We start from the raw sequence: 16,274 nt of genomic DNA on the forward strand, positions 1-16,274 counted from the left end.
TTAGAGCTTGACACTAAGTGGTGTGCATGTTGGACCCCGAAGGAGGTAGACTGTGAGATCCCGTATTGTTTGGAGACAGGAACGAATGTCAACGAGAATGTTGGGTAACGAGTGGATTGTGAGATACTACATCGGTTGGAGAGGGGAACGAAACATTCTTTATAAGAGTGTGGAAATCTTTCCCTATAAGTCACGTTTTAAAAACCTTGAGGGGAAACTAAAAAAAGAAAGCTCAAATAGGATAATATTTGCTAGTGGTGAATTTGGGCTGTTATAAATGATATTAGAGCCAGACACCACGCGGTGTGCATGTTGGACCCCGAAGGAGGTGGACTATAAGATCCCATATTGTTAGGAGACAGGAACGAATCCCAACGTTTGTGAGATACCACATCGGTTGGAGAGTGGAACGAAACATTTTTTCTATAAGGGTGTGGAAATCTCTCTCTAGTAAACGCATTTTAAAAACTTTGAAGGAAAACACGAAACAGACAATATTTGATAACGGTGGAGCCAATGGTGAGCGGATTTGAGAAAAGATAAGATTTGAAATGATGTTGCTCGTGTCTATCCAAGAGTGTAAAACTGGCGCAACGTTAACGTTGAAGTTTTTCCCTGGTTTTGTGCAGGAAGAAGAAAACAGGAGGCTAAGCTTCTCAGAAATTCCATATTCCCCACTTTAGAGTAAAGGACAAGAAATGAATGACGACAAAGCGATCATACCACCACGCTTTGTCGACAACGTAGTCATCTCATGGAGGACTGAGAGAGAGAGAGAGAGAGAGAAAGAAACAGAAGCCTTTTCAAAGCAGCGGAGGAGCTTTAATTGAATTGAATCGAACCAGACTGATGATGAAAACAGAGGAAACCCACCCACACTCGCAACCCTTTTCTGGACTCTGAAAGATTCAAGTACCGACACTTTTCGATTTTGGATTTTTCTTCCAGATTTCATCTGGGTTTTCGGTTCTTTACAAAACCCAATAACCCTTTCTCGATTCATCCATGTTCTTGTTCTTGTTCTTGTTCTTCCTGGTCGTTCTCTGCTCTGATGAACTGATGATTCGTGCTGCTTAACTAGTTTGTTTATTGTGATATTTCGATTGAAATCTTCTGTGTTTCCCTTTTGAGTTTTTGTTCTTGTCTCTCTTAATCATTCTCAGCAGCAAACCCTTTTTGTCTTTTGCCCTCTTATCTGTTCCATTTCTTGGATTGTACTATCTCCTATGAGTTCTTTGAGAAATGATCATGAAAACTGAGGATTTTGCTATCTTTTGTGTGCAATATCCGTAAGAACTTGCTGGTTTCTGTGAAACTGAGCCTCTGTTTCACTGCATTGAGCAATGTTTCAAGATGAAGGCACATCCTCCATAACTTCTTCCCCTCTCCAGTTCTTCACAATGATGTCTCTTTCTCCTAAACTGGGCTCTCCATATCCATGGCTTAGAGAGCTCAAATCTGAGGAGAGGGGCTTGTATTTGATCCATTTGTTGCTTACTTGTGCTAACCATGTGGCTGTTGGTAGCCTTGACAATGCTAATCTTGCTCTTGATCAGATATCCCATCTTGCTTCTGCTGATGGCGATACAATGCAGCGGATAGCAGCGTATTTCGCCGAGGCTCTCGCCGATCGAATCCTTAAAACTTGGCCTGGCCTTTATAAGGCCTTTAACTCCACAAAGATACCTGTGGTTTCAGAGGAGATTCTTGTTAAGAAGCTGTTTTTTGAGGTGTTTCCATTCCTCAAGGTGGCTATTGTGCTTACTAATCAGGCTATTGTTGAAGCCATGGAAGGGGAAAAGATGATTCATATCATTGATCTCAATGCCAATGAAACTGCTCAATGGCTTGCACTTTTGCAAGTTTTGAGTGTCAGGCCTGAAGGGCCTCCCCATTTGAGAATCACTGGGGTTCATCAACAGAAACAGGTTCTGGATCGAATGGCTCGTCGGCTGACCGAAGAAGCTGAAAAGTTTGATATCCCGTTTCGATTCGATTCGGTCGTGTGCCGATTAGAGGATCTTGATATGGAAAAGCTTCGTGTGAAAACAGGGGAGGCTCTGGCTATCAGCTCAGTTCTTCAGTTGCATACCCTTTTGGCAGCTGATAATGAAGTCCTGCAAAAGTCATCTCCATTAGCAGGAAAGAGTGCCAATGGAGTTCATTACTCGAGATACCAGCACCCGAACCAAACCGCCTTGAGTGAGTTACTCGAAAAGGATTCGGTTAACGGGTGCAGTCCGAGTCCCGATTCAGTATCTTCATCAGCATTATCTCAAGCCAACGTGACGAAGATCGACAGCTTCTTGAATGGATTGTGGAGTTTGACGCCGAAGGTGATGGTCGTAACCGAACAAGATTCTAACCATAATGGTGCAACACTTATGGAGAGATCACTAGAGGCTCTCCACACATATGCAGCAATCTTTGATTGCTTGGAATCTAATATGTCAAGAACATCCCTAGAGAGGTTGAAGTTGGAAAAGATGCTATTTGGGGAAGAGATTAAGAACATTATAGCTTGTGAGGGAGGTGAAAGGAAGGAACGACACGAGAAGCGTGAGAAATGGAGTCAACGGTTCGATCTCGCGGGGTTCAGGCATGTGCCTTTGAGTTATTATGGCATGTTGCAGGCAAGGAGCCTGCTGCAGGGGTATGGTTGTGATGGTTATAAGCTGAAGGAAGAGAATGGTTGTGTTATGATTTGTTGGCAAGATCGTTCGTTGTTCTCGGTATCGGCTTGGAGGTGTTGTAAGTAGCAATATTATCTGGTAGGCTAAAGAATTCTTCATTCCGATTAGATCAGTGTCGGAGAACGATTGTGATGTCGTCGGGTCTTCATGTCTGATGAAACTGTATCAGCACATTTGTTTTAGTTTTCTCATTCTATGTGTTGCTGAAGAGTACTGACGTTTGGTCTCATCATGGTTCATTTTTTGTATCAGAGGGAATTCAATATTAACTTGTTCTAGTTTGTACATTGAAACCATATTCAATCTCTCTGTCACATACACCAAATCCTCTTTCTTTCACGTTTAAAGCTTTTTTTTCCTACCTGATTTGCTACCATGGGTGCAACGGCCCAAGTCCACCGGTACCAGATATTGTTCTCTTTGAGCTTTCCCTCAAGGTTTTTAAAACGTGTTTGCTAGGGAGAGATTTCCACACATTTATAAAGAATGTTTCGTTCCTGTCTCTAACCAATGTGAGATCTCACAATTCACCCCCTTCGGGCCAGTCTCTTTGCTAACACTCGCTTCTCTCTCTAATCGATGTGGGATCTCACCATTCACCCCCTTCGAAGTCCAGCGTCCTCCCTGGCACACTACTCGATTTAGATTGTGAGATCTCACATTGGTTGGAAGTGGGAACGAAGCATTCTTTACAAAGATGTGGAAACCTCTCACTAGCAGACGCGTTTAAAAACCTTGAGGGGAAGCCCGAAAAGGAAACCCAAAAAGGGCAATATTTGTTAACAGTGGACTTGGGCCGTTACAATGGGTTTCTAGCTATGGACTTGAGCCGTTACAATCGGTATCAATGATTACCATACAAGACACATAATCCAATCCTTAACAGGACATCGTTTAAAAAGAATTGTGGCGAAGTAGCATCAAGACTTCATTGAAAATGTAAACAAAACCCGACTGTCAAAGAAACCGATCCTAAACTTTCAAAGAGGTGAATGGTAAGAACAATAGCAGTAACATGAACAGAGCCACAGAAAAATCTGAACAAACTATCAATCAGTATCCCAAAAACTGCAAAAATGAATCACATTCAAATTTTATTGGATGAAGTAGCAATTTCTATGGATTCACAATGGAGACCATTGTTACAGTCAGCCTCTCAGCCAGTAACTACGATCTTTCAATAAATCTATGCTACCTACGATATCTGCAATCCCCTTCAAATCCCGGATTGACTTCATGAAAAGTTTCCATCAGTATTTGTTCAATCAGGAACCAATTTCCCAGTTTCGATACACATTCGAAACCGAGCCTGCTATCTAAGAGATGGGTTAGTGCTAGACCAAGGGAGGGAGGGAGGGAGATTGCTATCTATATCTTGGCTAGCCTAATACAATGGATATTCATGTGGTTAGTTTATAACGACAATCATACTATCATCACTACATAATAAATGAATAAGTCACTCCGATGCCACCATAGATGTAAGTTCAAACATGTATGCAAAACAACCAAGCCAAAAGTTAAGACCTTGCGGAATCTGGCTGAGGAAGTTGGTCATTCAGGTCTTGATCTTCAATGAAGTAGATTGGCCCTTTTTAATGCAGTAGTTCTAAACCTGCGTTTATATAACAAGACATCAAGAGAATTCAGCACGATTTTGTATACATCATAAACAGTGATAACTTATAAAGCAGATAAGAAAAAGGTCCATGCTGATATCTCATTAGTGTTTATCAAAAATTGAATAAGGAACAAGATTTTCTGAAGACAGACAAAAAATGCACGTTAAGATATTGGTCCCTGTATGAGCGAATGCAATTTAAATTCATGTTCAGAGCACACAAGAGAAAAAAAAAAAGCAATTCAGAATGTCGAGGATGTCGTGTGCCATGTTCGAATAGATAGTATTTTACAAAGAACGGGTCCTGCAATGAAGGTGAAAGAGTAAGAGATTATAACCACAGATGGCAGAAAACTAAGAATCTTTTCCATCAATTCATTTTGTTCTATGAAGGGGAAGAGAAAGACCTGTAAATTTAGGAACAGAAATATGTACAGAAGAAACCGTGCAAAAAGATTAACACTCAGCAAACAGAGTGAAATTATTCAAACATATATATCTATTTTATACCGTTAATCACATACGGGACGGGTAGCACTTAACCACAGCTCTGACACATCTCTCCTAAGATTTCAGTATGCAACACCGCAATGACCATCAGCCTCATCTTTCTGAATGGCACCTTCCAGCTGGGTACTAAGTGCAGCTTTTCACTTCTCTCATTTTGTACAGTAAAATCTAAGTAATAGAGGTTCAAAGTGATAAAATGAAACAAACTCTAATCCATGTACTATGACGCTCCATCAAAATTTTCTGCAATCATCTTTTTGCTTCTATTCATCCAAATTCCAAAAAACTTTAATAGATCATACATGTCTTTCAGATTCATGAGAGATCCCCTCGAGTCGAGGGATGTGAAAGAAACAGCCAACAAGTATTCAATGAAGACAGGTTTGTATTTTTGGGACATCCCCTCAAGTCAAGCATGCTTATATAAGAACAAACTCAGATGCAAATAATGGAAGTAAGAATGCCTTCTGAGTAACTAATACACATCTGAGGCTGTCATATAATAAGTGGCTATCAAAGTGACTAAAAAGACGAAATAGAAAAAGGCTAAGTATGTAATACACCTACATATAAAGCATTGGCCACGTGGGAGAACAGAAGCAGAAAAGATAAAATCTGAGAGTTTAGAGTTAAAAATTCATTCTTTTCTAAATATCTAGTATGACTCGTTTTGTGGGGCTGCAGCCCCTTGTAATCTTTCAATTTTTCCTAGATGAAAGGGGAACTTTTAAAAAAAAAAAAAAAAAATCCAAGGCAGCAACAACAAAGAAAATTAATAGGGGCAGTCACAATGAGTTTTTAGCCAAGTGAGGTTATATTCAGGGGAAGTATATTTTCCTCATCTTAATGTTGTATAAGAACGCAAATATGTCGAAAGAAATAGCATAAAATGGAAGGGAACAGCAAGGTTTATTACCAAAGGTGGGAGAACAAACGTTTGATAGATAGATTTATAATCCCTGTAAATTTGCAGCCTTTGCCTAGGGGAGGAAGAGACCCTGGACCACATTTCCCTCACTGTAGTTTCATAAAGAAGGGCTACGACTTGCTCCTTAATATCTCTGGCCTATCAATATCTATCTCTAATCAAATTGATGATTGGTTGATGGAAGTACTCGACAAATGGACGCTTAAAGGTCAGGCTAAGATTTTAGGTGGCTAAGGGCCCTCTAGTGGGGTTTTGGGTTCAAAAAACATCACAGATTATGAAAAAAGATGAGTTCTTTAATCACAATACTTTTTGTAGCAATGTAAAAATTACTGCTCCCTATCGGTCGGGTTTCTTCTTAAAAAAAAAAAGAAAAAGAAGACAAGATAGATTACAACAATACGCAGAAGAAAGTAAACAGGACAGGCTAAAAACTACCAGTCACTGAATCATGAGAATCAACTAATCTCAAATTTCAATATAGTTTCAGTAAATACACTATAGACTAGAGAATAATTTCTCGGAATGTAGTTAAACTTCCTTGTCATTTGCTTTCGCTGTTTTTCTTTTCTTCCCATTAGAAACACAGTTATCTCTCTCCTACAATATTTGAGATATCACATTTATACATGGGAGGGCATGTGTTCCTCTGAACAATTAACCACAGTACTATTTTGTACCTCAGGAACCTCCAAAATATCAGACTTCTGATTCGTTTGATGCGGACAGACAGGAGGCATCCTTTTCCGACACGTATGACACCTAAATCCAATCAATTTATCTATTTTGGTCTGATCAAGTCCAAAAGCATCACCATGAAACCACGCTGCATAGCACCCAAAGGGAAAAAACATATTAGTTTAATGCATTTACACTACTTGCGCCTAAGCCAAGAGAAATCGTGTTTAAAGATTAGAAGAAGTTCCAATATGAGAGAAAAACAGAGGGAAATTACCTCCACAAATTTCACACGCAATATAATTCAAAAGAGAAGCATGTTCTGTTTCAGAACAAAGATTGCATTTTGGTTTTTCATGGTCCACGGAAATACTCTGAGATAGAGCGAGAAGCTTTTTCTCCCTAAAGTGCGACACGCGTTCGTCACCGGGCTTTGTAGAAAGGAAGAGGCCATTAAGCCAGAAGCTGTGACACGCCAGAGTTCTCTTCTTCTGCAAAGAAGTCTCTCTCTTGCGTTTATTTGGTGTTCCCTTCCTGGACTTAATCTTTTTCCTTTTGACACTTCCACCAATCTTCTTTTTATTTTGCTTTTTCTTCTGAAGTGATTGTTTTTTCTTCTGAAGTGATGAGAATGTAGCTTGTCTTTCTGAACGACGTAGAGGGATACCTGTCGGAACTTTGGACTTGCTTTTGGTCTGTACTTGTTTTCCAGCTCTCAACAATTTTTTTCTGTTTTTCAATCGTAGTGCACGTTGATCACTCGAAACTTTTTTATGTCTTTCCATGTGCAACTTCCCTCCTTTTACACCACTTTTCCCTCTTTTTCCACTAGTCTTCATAGACATACCATCCCAACAACTGTGGCAAGTATATGTACATTGAGCAGCAACGGATTCCACATACTTCTTCACATGCTTTTTGTGAAAAATTCCTGAAAGCAGTATAAGAATAAGTAGGAACCAAACAACAGCGTTCAATACTAGTTATTTTTTTCGAAAAGACAGAGAGAGAGACAAAAGGGAACCTAATCCTCACTTGAAAAGCTAAATGTATAGAAGAATAGAAGGTAAAACTACAGGTAATGTATCACAATCCTTATCTGAAAATCTGATATTAATATCTCAATAACTTGTGGTTCCCAAAGCAGCAAAACAAAAAGGTCGCGAAAAGAATGCCACGAAATTTACCTTGACAATATCGACAACTAACAGCATCCCTACAATGTAAAGAAAAGAGAATCAATAAAGTGAAAATATATAGATACACAGAAAATAATTCAACAAAGTTTCAGACCACATGTCATTGAGTAATGATATTAGTGACACCAAAGGCCTTTTCTATATCTACAGCATAGTAGTAATCATTCATCATCTTTTACATTCATTCAAAAGCCTAGTGTAGCATAAACCTTGAAATCAATCTAGCAGCCAAACTACATCATGATGTGATAAGGCTTGAACATCATAATCTTATCAAACGTAGAATAAAATGAAGCAACAGAGATGTTCATGAGAAAGTTAAAAGTACTTTAGTCAAATATTTTTTGAACTGAAAGTAACTAAAAAACAAAAGTAAAACACTATAAAGAATATATAAAGGCATTCCAATTTAGGCAAATATCTGATAATAAAAAATCACATGAAAAACTTGGACAAAGAACACCAAGATGAGGCCTTCAGATGGGATGCTTCAAAACAATCAATCCAAAGAAGATTCTTGATCTGAAAAATTCTTTGATTCCGTTTCATGGGTCGAAATTTTTTTTAGACCAACCTAAAATTTCGAACTGGTTGGGTTGGTGACTCAAATAGGGTTCACAACCAAACCCAACCCATCTCAACAGTCTATTTTCGGGTTTGGTCGTCAGATTTTTCATTCTTTTAAATTATTTTAAAAAATCCTACATATTCACGATACATGTCACATTAATAACTAAAATCTCATCAAACTCAAATATCAAATATTCACAAGACACAATACATCACTAACATCTATTATAAACATCAAATATTCTAAATTTTCATAACAATCTTAAAAGTAGGGTATTAGTTGAGTTAGTTTGGGTTGTGAACCTTATTTTCTTGTTGGTTGGGTTGACCCAACCAAAAAGGTTACAACTTGCTAATCGAACCAAATTTTCAGTTTACCAAGCCCAACTCAAACCGGAAAAAGAAATATGTCCCAACCCAACCCTTATGGTTTAAGCTACGTAGTCTAAGTTGTTCGGGTGAGTTTTCATCTTTAAAAAAAAAGGTCGTGGGGAGACATGGAATTGTACTGCTTTTGTTGGTTCTTCTCACATTCCCTTTCACTAATTTTGTAATTATTCAATTTCAGAGTGCGGAAACTAGATAAGCGATTAAATTTAAAATTCGAGCTATGAAGCACATTCAGTAAGAATGCAATAATGATTGTCAAATACCTGACAGGAACAACTTTGTTACAGCGGCCACATTGATACAACTCAGGTTTATCTGCTTTTGCAAACAAATATGCAAATCCCTTCTTCCTCGAGGATGACTTCACCGTACTCAATTCCACGTTCTTGGGCTTAACCTCATTTGTTTTGCGAGCAATTCTTTTCTCCTCGAAATTCTTCACCAGATGCAGAGGAACATAAATCCCATTTAGCCAATATCTCTTTTTATCGTTACTAGAATCCTCCAGCATTATCCCATGTTTCTTAACAATGTCAGGAATCACTCTTCTCTTTCCGAAGTCAAGGAGATATTTTGTCACGTCTCCTTCAACGGACTTACGGCGCACAATTACCTTCTTGAAAAGCCTGATTGATTTTCTTAATTCCTTTTCTAACGTAGGGAGAGGATGGGTGTTTTCAATGTCATCCCACAGAATGTTTGAATAAAATTCTCTAACCTGAAACAATTGAAGAACAAACATGTCACCAAAACTTGAAGGAAAAAAACATACTAATAAAACAACCTATCACGAACACAGGTCAAATTCATCAGCTAAAATTTACTGGATGACAAGAAACTGACATATTTTACGGCAGTTAAAATGATCGTTAAACAACAGGGAGGGGGGAAAACGGTAATAGCATGATAGAGGAAATAATATCATATAGGCAAAGATGCAAACTAAAAACCTGGAATGCAAGCTGCTCCACACTTGTTGATGCCTCTACAGCAGCTCGCCAGGCAATGCACTTGCTTCTTCTCGCACATTCTGAACCCTCAGGATATGCAATTCCTGGTATCTTTGTACATCCAGCTGCAGAATTTTAAACTTCAAAACAATTCAGAATGGCTATTCAGTTGACTTCATTGCAAATGATGTCAACTCAGCTTCAAAAAAGAATATTAACATATTACAAACCTTGTCGTGCAGCCTTGGAAACTAAGGAACGAGGCAAACCTTTCCAGTTAAACATGCGACGAGAAAGCTGGCCACCCCTCCACCAAAACATACTTAATCCACTAGAACCATACAAAGAGGCGTTTGACTCGATATCTGAAAACCTAGCTCTTTTTCTACTTATTCCATGTCTATTAGTACGTACTGAACTGGTAATGAAAAGGGAAGACGAACCCAAGGTGTTAACAGAGTCGACATACTTAAACCACTCAGTTGATAGAGCAGGCTGGCGTAAATTTGATTCTATCTGCAAAGGTTTTGTAAGAAGAAAAATTAGCCTTCATAAAGAATCAAGAACGGAGGCAGGAAAGAATCAATTCAAACTGTGAGGACCATGAGTACTTCTCAAATTTGCAACATTTACAACTCACAATTGAATGGAAGTTGAGACCAAAGATAGTCGTTACATAAAATGATAAATAATATTAGTTCAGTTATTCCTTTTCTTTCTCAATGTTGATGAGCATTTTGGATGATCTCCCCATCGTCCTTTTTCTGTTTTTTTTCATTTTTATCATCAAGTTCGCAAAACTATTTTATAAATTTATGAATAAAAAAAGTTAATAATAAGCCAAATTTGAAGTAAAAGATAATAATAATCAATTACCATTAATAATAGAGGCTTGATGGAGTTAAGGTCAAGTGCCACGAGACCTTCACGCCAAAGCTTAGAATAATGAGAATCCAGCCATGGACCTAAAAGTAACCCTCGCAAACGATTCTCAATCGAGATAATTTGACATACAACATCTCTGAGGTGGCCTTTTGCCTTCATTTTAAGTTGAAGATCAGGAACATGAACTGCCAAACCCTCCTCGATCTGGCTAATGTTCGTCTTAAACAAGCAGTCCGCCTCATCACTCGAAGATTTGCAAGGAAAGCACCATCCACATTTCTCTTTCTGCGTAGCTACGTTAAAATTTTGAATGAACGGCCAATAAAAGTTGCTTGTTTTCTTCAAAATTACCTTCATCTGCCCTGCAATTATTTCTTCTTCTGACATAGTAGACTTTTCTTTAATTTTGTCAGATGATTTACGCAAGAACTCATCAGCCACAGAAGAAGCTGTTTGTGCAAAACTATAGAAGTTAGAGTAACCATCATCATTCTCAACTCCAAGGAAATCCTCTTTTCCATCTAGGCAAGGACGTAGCGAAGACAGATTTCCTCCAGAAGAGAACTTCCCTGGAACTTTAGCCTGACTTATGAATTCATAACTGTTCTGAACGCTGGAGTTCATCTTACTGTCTAGAGCTGGTTCTTCAGCATTCATAGTTGAACCTTCCAGTATAGCCTCCACTTCAACCAAGTTTACCGACTTTGCACCTTCGTGGAAAGAATTGCTATGATATCCAATCGTACAGTCTAGAGAACCCATTTTACTCGTTTTTCCGTTTGAAGTAAAAGGAATCTTCCAGTGCTTGTAAATAGCCATTAGTATGTCACTGTACGATGAATCAGATGACCTAAGAGCTTCAATAACAACATCCAGATCATTCGTGTGGTAGTAACTAACAGAGGACTCCGTGTCACATGAATCAAACCTGCAAATATTTTCAATAAAAACAAAAGTATTTAAATGGATAATGAGAAATTAGATATAACCTAATCTAAATAAAAGAATAACAAACTCTTGGCCGTGTTTTTTTTCTATCAGACGCTGGCATTTTGCAAGGATACTTAATCCACCTCGCGAAAGGGTCGGAAAAAACATTTAAAAGAAAATCAACAAGAAGTTCCAACAGCTCCAAAAGTAAATGTGCCCCAGTTCATTCACTTAGATATTAGCTGGCATGAACAAAAAGGGCCTTTATCCACCATCTCTTTTCCATGGAGTTTCTCCATTATTATGCATGGAAGAATGTTGCAAGGAAGGACGTCCTTTGCAAAAAAAAAGGAGGGTGGGGAACTCAATGTGGTGACAGGCTACTCTAACTATTGCGGCTAATCACCGAATGTGCAACGGTTGAAAGAAGAAACTGAAGTAACAAAAGTATGCGACCTTGGGAAACTAGGAAATAAAAAGTTTAAGAAGCATGCCGCATCGATATCTCATATTTTAAAATTTGCAAAAGTAAGAAGGCAAAAATAATACCATTGCAGAGGAATAAATTATCGAACTTACACCAACAGGTACCCGCAGCTACTAAAGTACGTACGTCCATGAGGATCCATTCCTAAGAAATCAGCTCCCCGAAGTGATTTTGGCGTCTTCATCCAGGGCTTTTGCCTGTCAATAGCACACTCAGGGCAAAACCAGTCACCCTCTGGCAAGAGATCATTGGCTATGCCTACACACTTCAAATGATATGCAGCAGGACAGCCATCACAGCATATTAAGCTACCATCCATTTTGCACAGACAGCATTCATCACTATTCCAGTCTGTGGTGTCATCCATACCGTCCTCCGACAGACAAGAATTAATAGAGGCATTAGCTGAAATCTTCTTCTTTTTGTACACCTCCAACCTCGTACTTCTATCACGAATAATTTCGGGCTCAGCTGCCAAAGACCTTCTGTTAATCTCTGACCTAATGGCTTCCGCTTCAATCATATCATCACATAGACATCGAAGAATTTCGATCTTAATTCCCGTAGGTAGTTTGTAGCAATCATTTTTTAATAAATTCAGGTGACATAGATCAACGCCAGGTTTCAAACCTGAACCATGAATCAATAGATACTCAACCATAAAAATAGGCCACGTAATCAAGTCTAGCATATCCCAGTTAAGACTCCTGATCAAAATTTCAAAACAGAAAATATAACACATAATTATATATGCATTTAAGTAAATATATAATCAAATAAAAGATAATGCAAGGATATTAACTATAATTGAATTAGCAAATAAAAAGTAATAGGAGGAACAATTTCTACCTTAAACAACTCGAAGCAGATTCCGAACCTTCAGCAGAGAGATACTCCAAATGCTTTCTTAGAGTTTTCAGAACAGAGAGATGTATATTATCAAATAATATAGTAGGAGATTTGCAGTTCAGGGCTGCCACAAAATCATCCAACTCAAATGGGCTAAGAAACAATAGAGTACTAAATGATCTCAAACAGGAATAAATAGAGAACAAGTCAAGGATGGGAATATCGTCAAGATTCAAGTTTTTCGAAGAGGGTGGTAATTGCAACTTAAGAGGAAAGGCAACAGGCATGTCGGATTCTTTACAATCATAAGCTACCTGTTTTTCCTCGGTTACCACACTAGCTACAGGGGAAGATATATCAGATGATGCAATTGGGACGGTTTTCTGTACGGATCCTCTACGTGTACTTCTCCTCAAAACTGTATCTGGTGTATTTACACCATCCAAAACCTTTCGTTTCTTTCTTCTTCCACCACGCTGTTTGCATTGATCTTCAGAATTTCCTTGGAAACCATCAGTTGCTTGAGGACCAGCATCAGAGCTCACATCCTTCACTTCAATGTTGACCACGTTTCCATCGTTAACAGCCACATCTCCACCGGAACTATAGCTGTCTTTCGGCAATTCTTCCTTGATATCGACATGAACTTCTTGCAAATTGCCACTTTCATGCTCAGATTCCATAATTTTGTCTGGAGGTCCTTCGACGTTATCATAAACTTTGTCTATTACTGCTTCATCACAAACTTTTTCTACTACTACTTCATCACAAACTTGGTGTATTTCTGCTTCATCACAAACTTGGTCCATTACTGCTCCATCACGAACTTGGTCCATTACTGCTTCCTCACAAACTTCGTCTATTACTCCTTCTGTCGTCCCAGAAGAAGCAGCTTCTTCGCCGCCGTTATTGTTAGTATCCCCGTGTTCATCATTTACCTGTAAGTTCAAGTCAAAATCCCATTCCTTTTTCTTTATTTCCACCGGCGAACAACTTACAGCTCCCCCAGTAAGATTCTCATCAAAGTCAGCATTAACATACAGATTCAAATCAATGGAGCCCCTTCTCTCTAAGTTAGAATCTTTACTAGTACGAGCATGAACACCACTGCCGTCGATTAAATTGAACCACTCATTTGAGCTAGAACTCGCATTCAAATCTAACCCGTCTCTGAAATCTTCATTTCTACAAAGACTCCCATTGCCCGACCTATTTCCTACAAAACCCTTCTCAGATTCGCTTCTCCTTTCCAAAATATCTTCAAACCCATCACTGAGATCAGCATTCATATCCAAATTCTCATTTCCCTCGAGACTTCCATTCAAATTCCCACCAACCCCATCAGCTATTTGTACGTTTTTTTCAACTTCATCGTTCAAATTCAAATTCTCATTTAAATCCTTAACACAAACAACACTTACCTCGAAGGCCATTTCTAGGGTTTCATCTGAATTCCCTTTATCAGGCACCGAATTCCTCCCAGCATTTGCCGATGCATCGCCAATTTCACATGTGCTCTCAATTCTTCGACGTTTCTTGGGCTTCCGGCCACGGCAGGGCCTGTTTTCCACCGGTTGAGACTGATCCTCCAAGAGCAAAGAGACCTCCGACAAAGCCAATTCCTCCGAATCACCACCTTCGAACTCCACCTCGAAGAACCTAGAAGAGCTATTGAAGGATTTAACAACACCCAAATGAATTCCACGGCCTTTGAACTCTTTCTTCACAGCTCTGCCCACGAACTCCATCAAGGGTGTAAAAGAACACCCAATTAAGAGCCGGAACTGTGATCTACAACAAACACCAATTCAAAACCAAGGCTAATTAATTCCCACTGCTCCCGTTTCTCAAGTATTGTAGAAAATCGGCTTCTGGGTCTATGAGAAAGAGGGGAGAAGAGAACTTTCGCCGCTGAAAATGCTCAAGACATGCAAGACAGAAACGGGGTTTGTGTCAGTTGAACTAACAAGTCTTTTGAAGCGAAGCGGGGGTCGTGCCCTCAACAAGTGCTGGGAGAATGAAAGTAAGAGAAGAGTAACGTGAAGTGACACAAAAAATCAAAATAAAAATTATACTCTTCGATTCCAACAACTTTGCAATTGGACCGAAGAGGGGAATAAAGCAACCAACCAATCTACACCAGCGAAGGTGGGTCAGATCCGGGGGCGTGGGCGGTCAAGATTTGGCTGTGGCAATGGGAAACCACTCTTATTTACTTGGGCTGTTTAGTTTGTGGCTGCGGCAATGGGAAAGTATAGTTCGTTTAGCGTGCTTTTCTTACAACGAATAATTTCATGACTTCAACGGGATGGTTTGGGTCTTCTGGACGCATAAGATTTTCTTGTGGATTCATAGATTTGTCATGTTCTTGAAGAAATTTTCGCGGGTTTAAGGTGGTTTTTGGATTATTCCTACGATTGCTATCGGATTCAATAGGGATGATTTTAGTCTTAGAGTTTAGATTCTTCACTAGATTCGTGAATTCCTCACTTTCCATGAAAAGATTTCAATATTTAAGATTGTTCTTATATTATTGCTAGGATTGTCGTTTGACCCCGAAAGATTTTGTTCTTCCTAAGTCGTAAGATTATCCTTTGTATTCGTGGTTTTGTGACCTTTTTTGAGAAAATATCAAGATTCTAAGATGGTTCTTAGATTATCCCTACGATTGTCGTCTAAACACGTAAGGATGATGATTTCGATCTGCTTAGGGTGCAAGCTTCTCTACTAGATTTGTGATTTTGTCACTTTCCTCCCGAAAATATAATTCAAAGTGGTTTTTGAATTATCCTCATAATTGCTATAAAATCTCGAATCGACAATTTTGTTATAATTTTAATCATCATTGGATCAACTCTCTCTCCTTCGAGTGTTCGCAGGAACCATTGTTCCTCTATTATAAATGCAATTATCAAAAGATACCTTGATTGATTGAAAGATAGTCGTAAATTCATCTTAGATGTTGAGAAACTCTTTGATTGATTGAAAGATACCTCTATTATAAACGCAATTATCTATGATGGTTGACCATAACTTGAATCTTTTAACTTTTCGTTCATTCATAGATTCCAACAAAATAGTCATGGTGTTGTAGTTGGCCTCGGCCTCTTAGGCAACTCGAACTTAATATTTTTAACATTTTGTTCATTCATAGATTCCAACAAATTAGGCGTGGTGTTGTGGTTGGCCTCGACCTCGACCTCAACCTCTTAGACCCTAGTCAACCTCGTCCTTAGTTAATAGGTGTAACCATATTCATTTATACATATGTAGTATCAGAGAAAATAGTACACCGTTTATGTGGACATGAGTAACTGTTCTTCGATGGTCAGTTTGGAACTTACTAAGTTCTTTTTACCAGTTTGTTCGTTCATAAATTCCAACAAATTAGACGTGGTGTTGTGGTTGGCCTCGGCCTCTTAGGCTCTAGTCCAAATCGACGAGTACTCGAAATGAAAAGGTACGTACAAGAAGCTCTATTCTTTTAACCTCATTATCTCATTCCTTGGTTTCAATCATCCATCATCTAAAGTTCCATCCCTGTCAAGATCTGCACAATCCCATATCATAACTCTTTGCTTGGA

At 38.8% G+C, this 16,274-nt stretch overlaps 2 protein-coding genes across 2 annotated transcripts; one reads left to right on the top strand and one right to left on the bottom strand.

Moving 5' to 3' along the window:
* Positions 1–629: 629 nt before the first annotated feature.
* On the top strand, positions 630–2,989 carry LOC111793090 (scarecrow-like protein 3). The gene has a single exon (XM_023674820.1). It carries the CDS (start codon positions 1,344–1,346, stop codon positions 2,757–2,759), a length of 1,416 nt encoding a protein of 471 aa, XP_023530588.1. The 5' UTR covers positions 630–1,343; the 3' UTR covers positions 2,760–2,989.
* Positions 2,990–6,162: 3,173 nt separating this feature from the next.
* LOC111793089 (DDT domain-containing protein PTM) lies at positions 6,163–14,851 on the bottom strand. The gene is made up of 9 exons (XM_023674819.1): positions 12,691–14,851; positions 11,934–12,548; positions 10,416–11,352; positions 9,770–10,055; positions 9,540–9,664; positions 8,853–9,307; positions 7,618–7,646; positions 6,708–7,361; positions 6,163–6,578 (listed from the first exon to the last, which is right to left on the bottom strand). Exons 1-9 carry the CDS (start codon positions 14,436–14,438, stop codon positions 6,376–6,378), a joined length of 5,052 nt encoding a protein of 1,683 aa, XP_023530587.1. The 5' UTR covers positions 14,439–14,851; the 3' UTR covers positions 6,163–6,375.
* Between the last annotated feature and the right edge of the window lie 1,423 nt (positions 14,852–16,274).

The sequence above is a fragment of the Cucurbita pepo genome, chromosome LG04 (genome assembly GCF_002806865.2).
Source record: "Cucurbita pepo subsp. pepo cultivar mu-cu-16 chromosome LG04, ASM280686v2, whole genome shotgun sequence".
Lineage (NCBI taxonomy): Eukaryota > Viridiplantae > Streptophyta > Magnoliopsida > Cucurbitales > Cucurbitaceae > Cucurbita > Cucurbita pepo.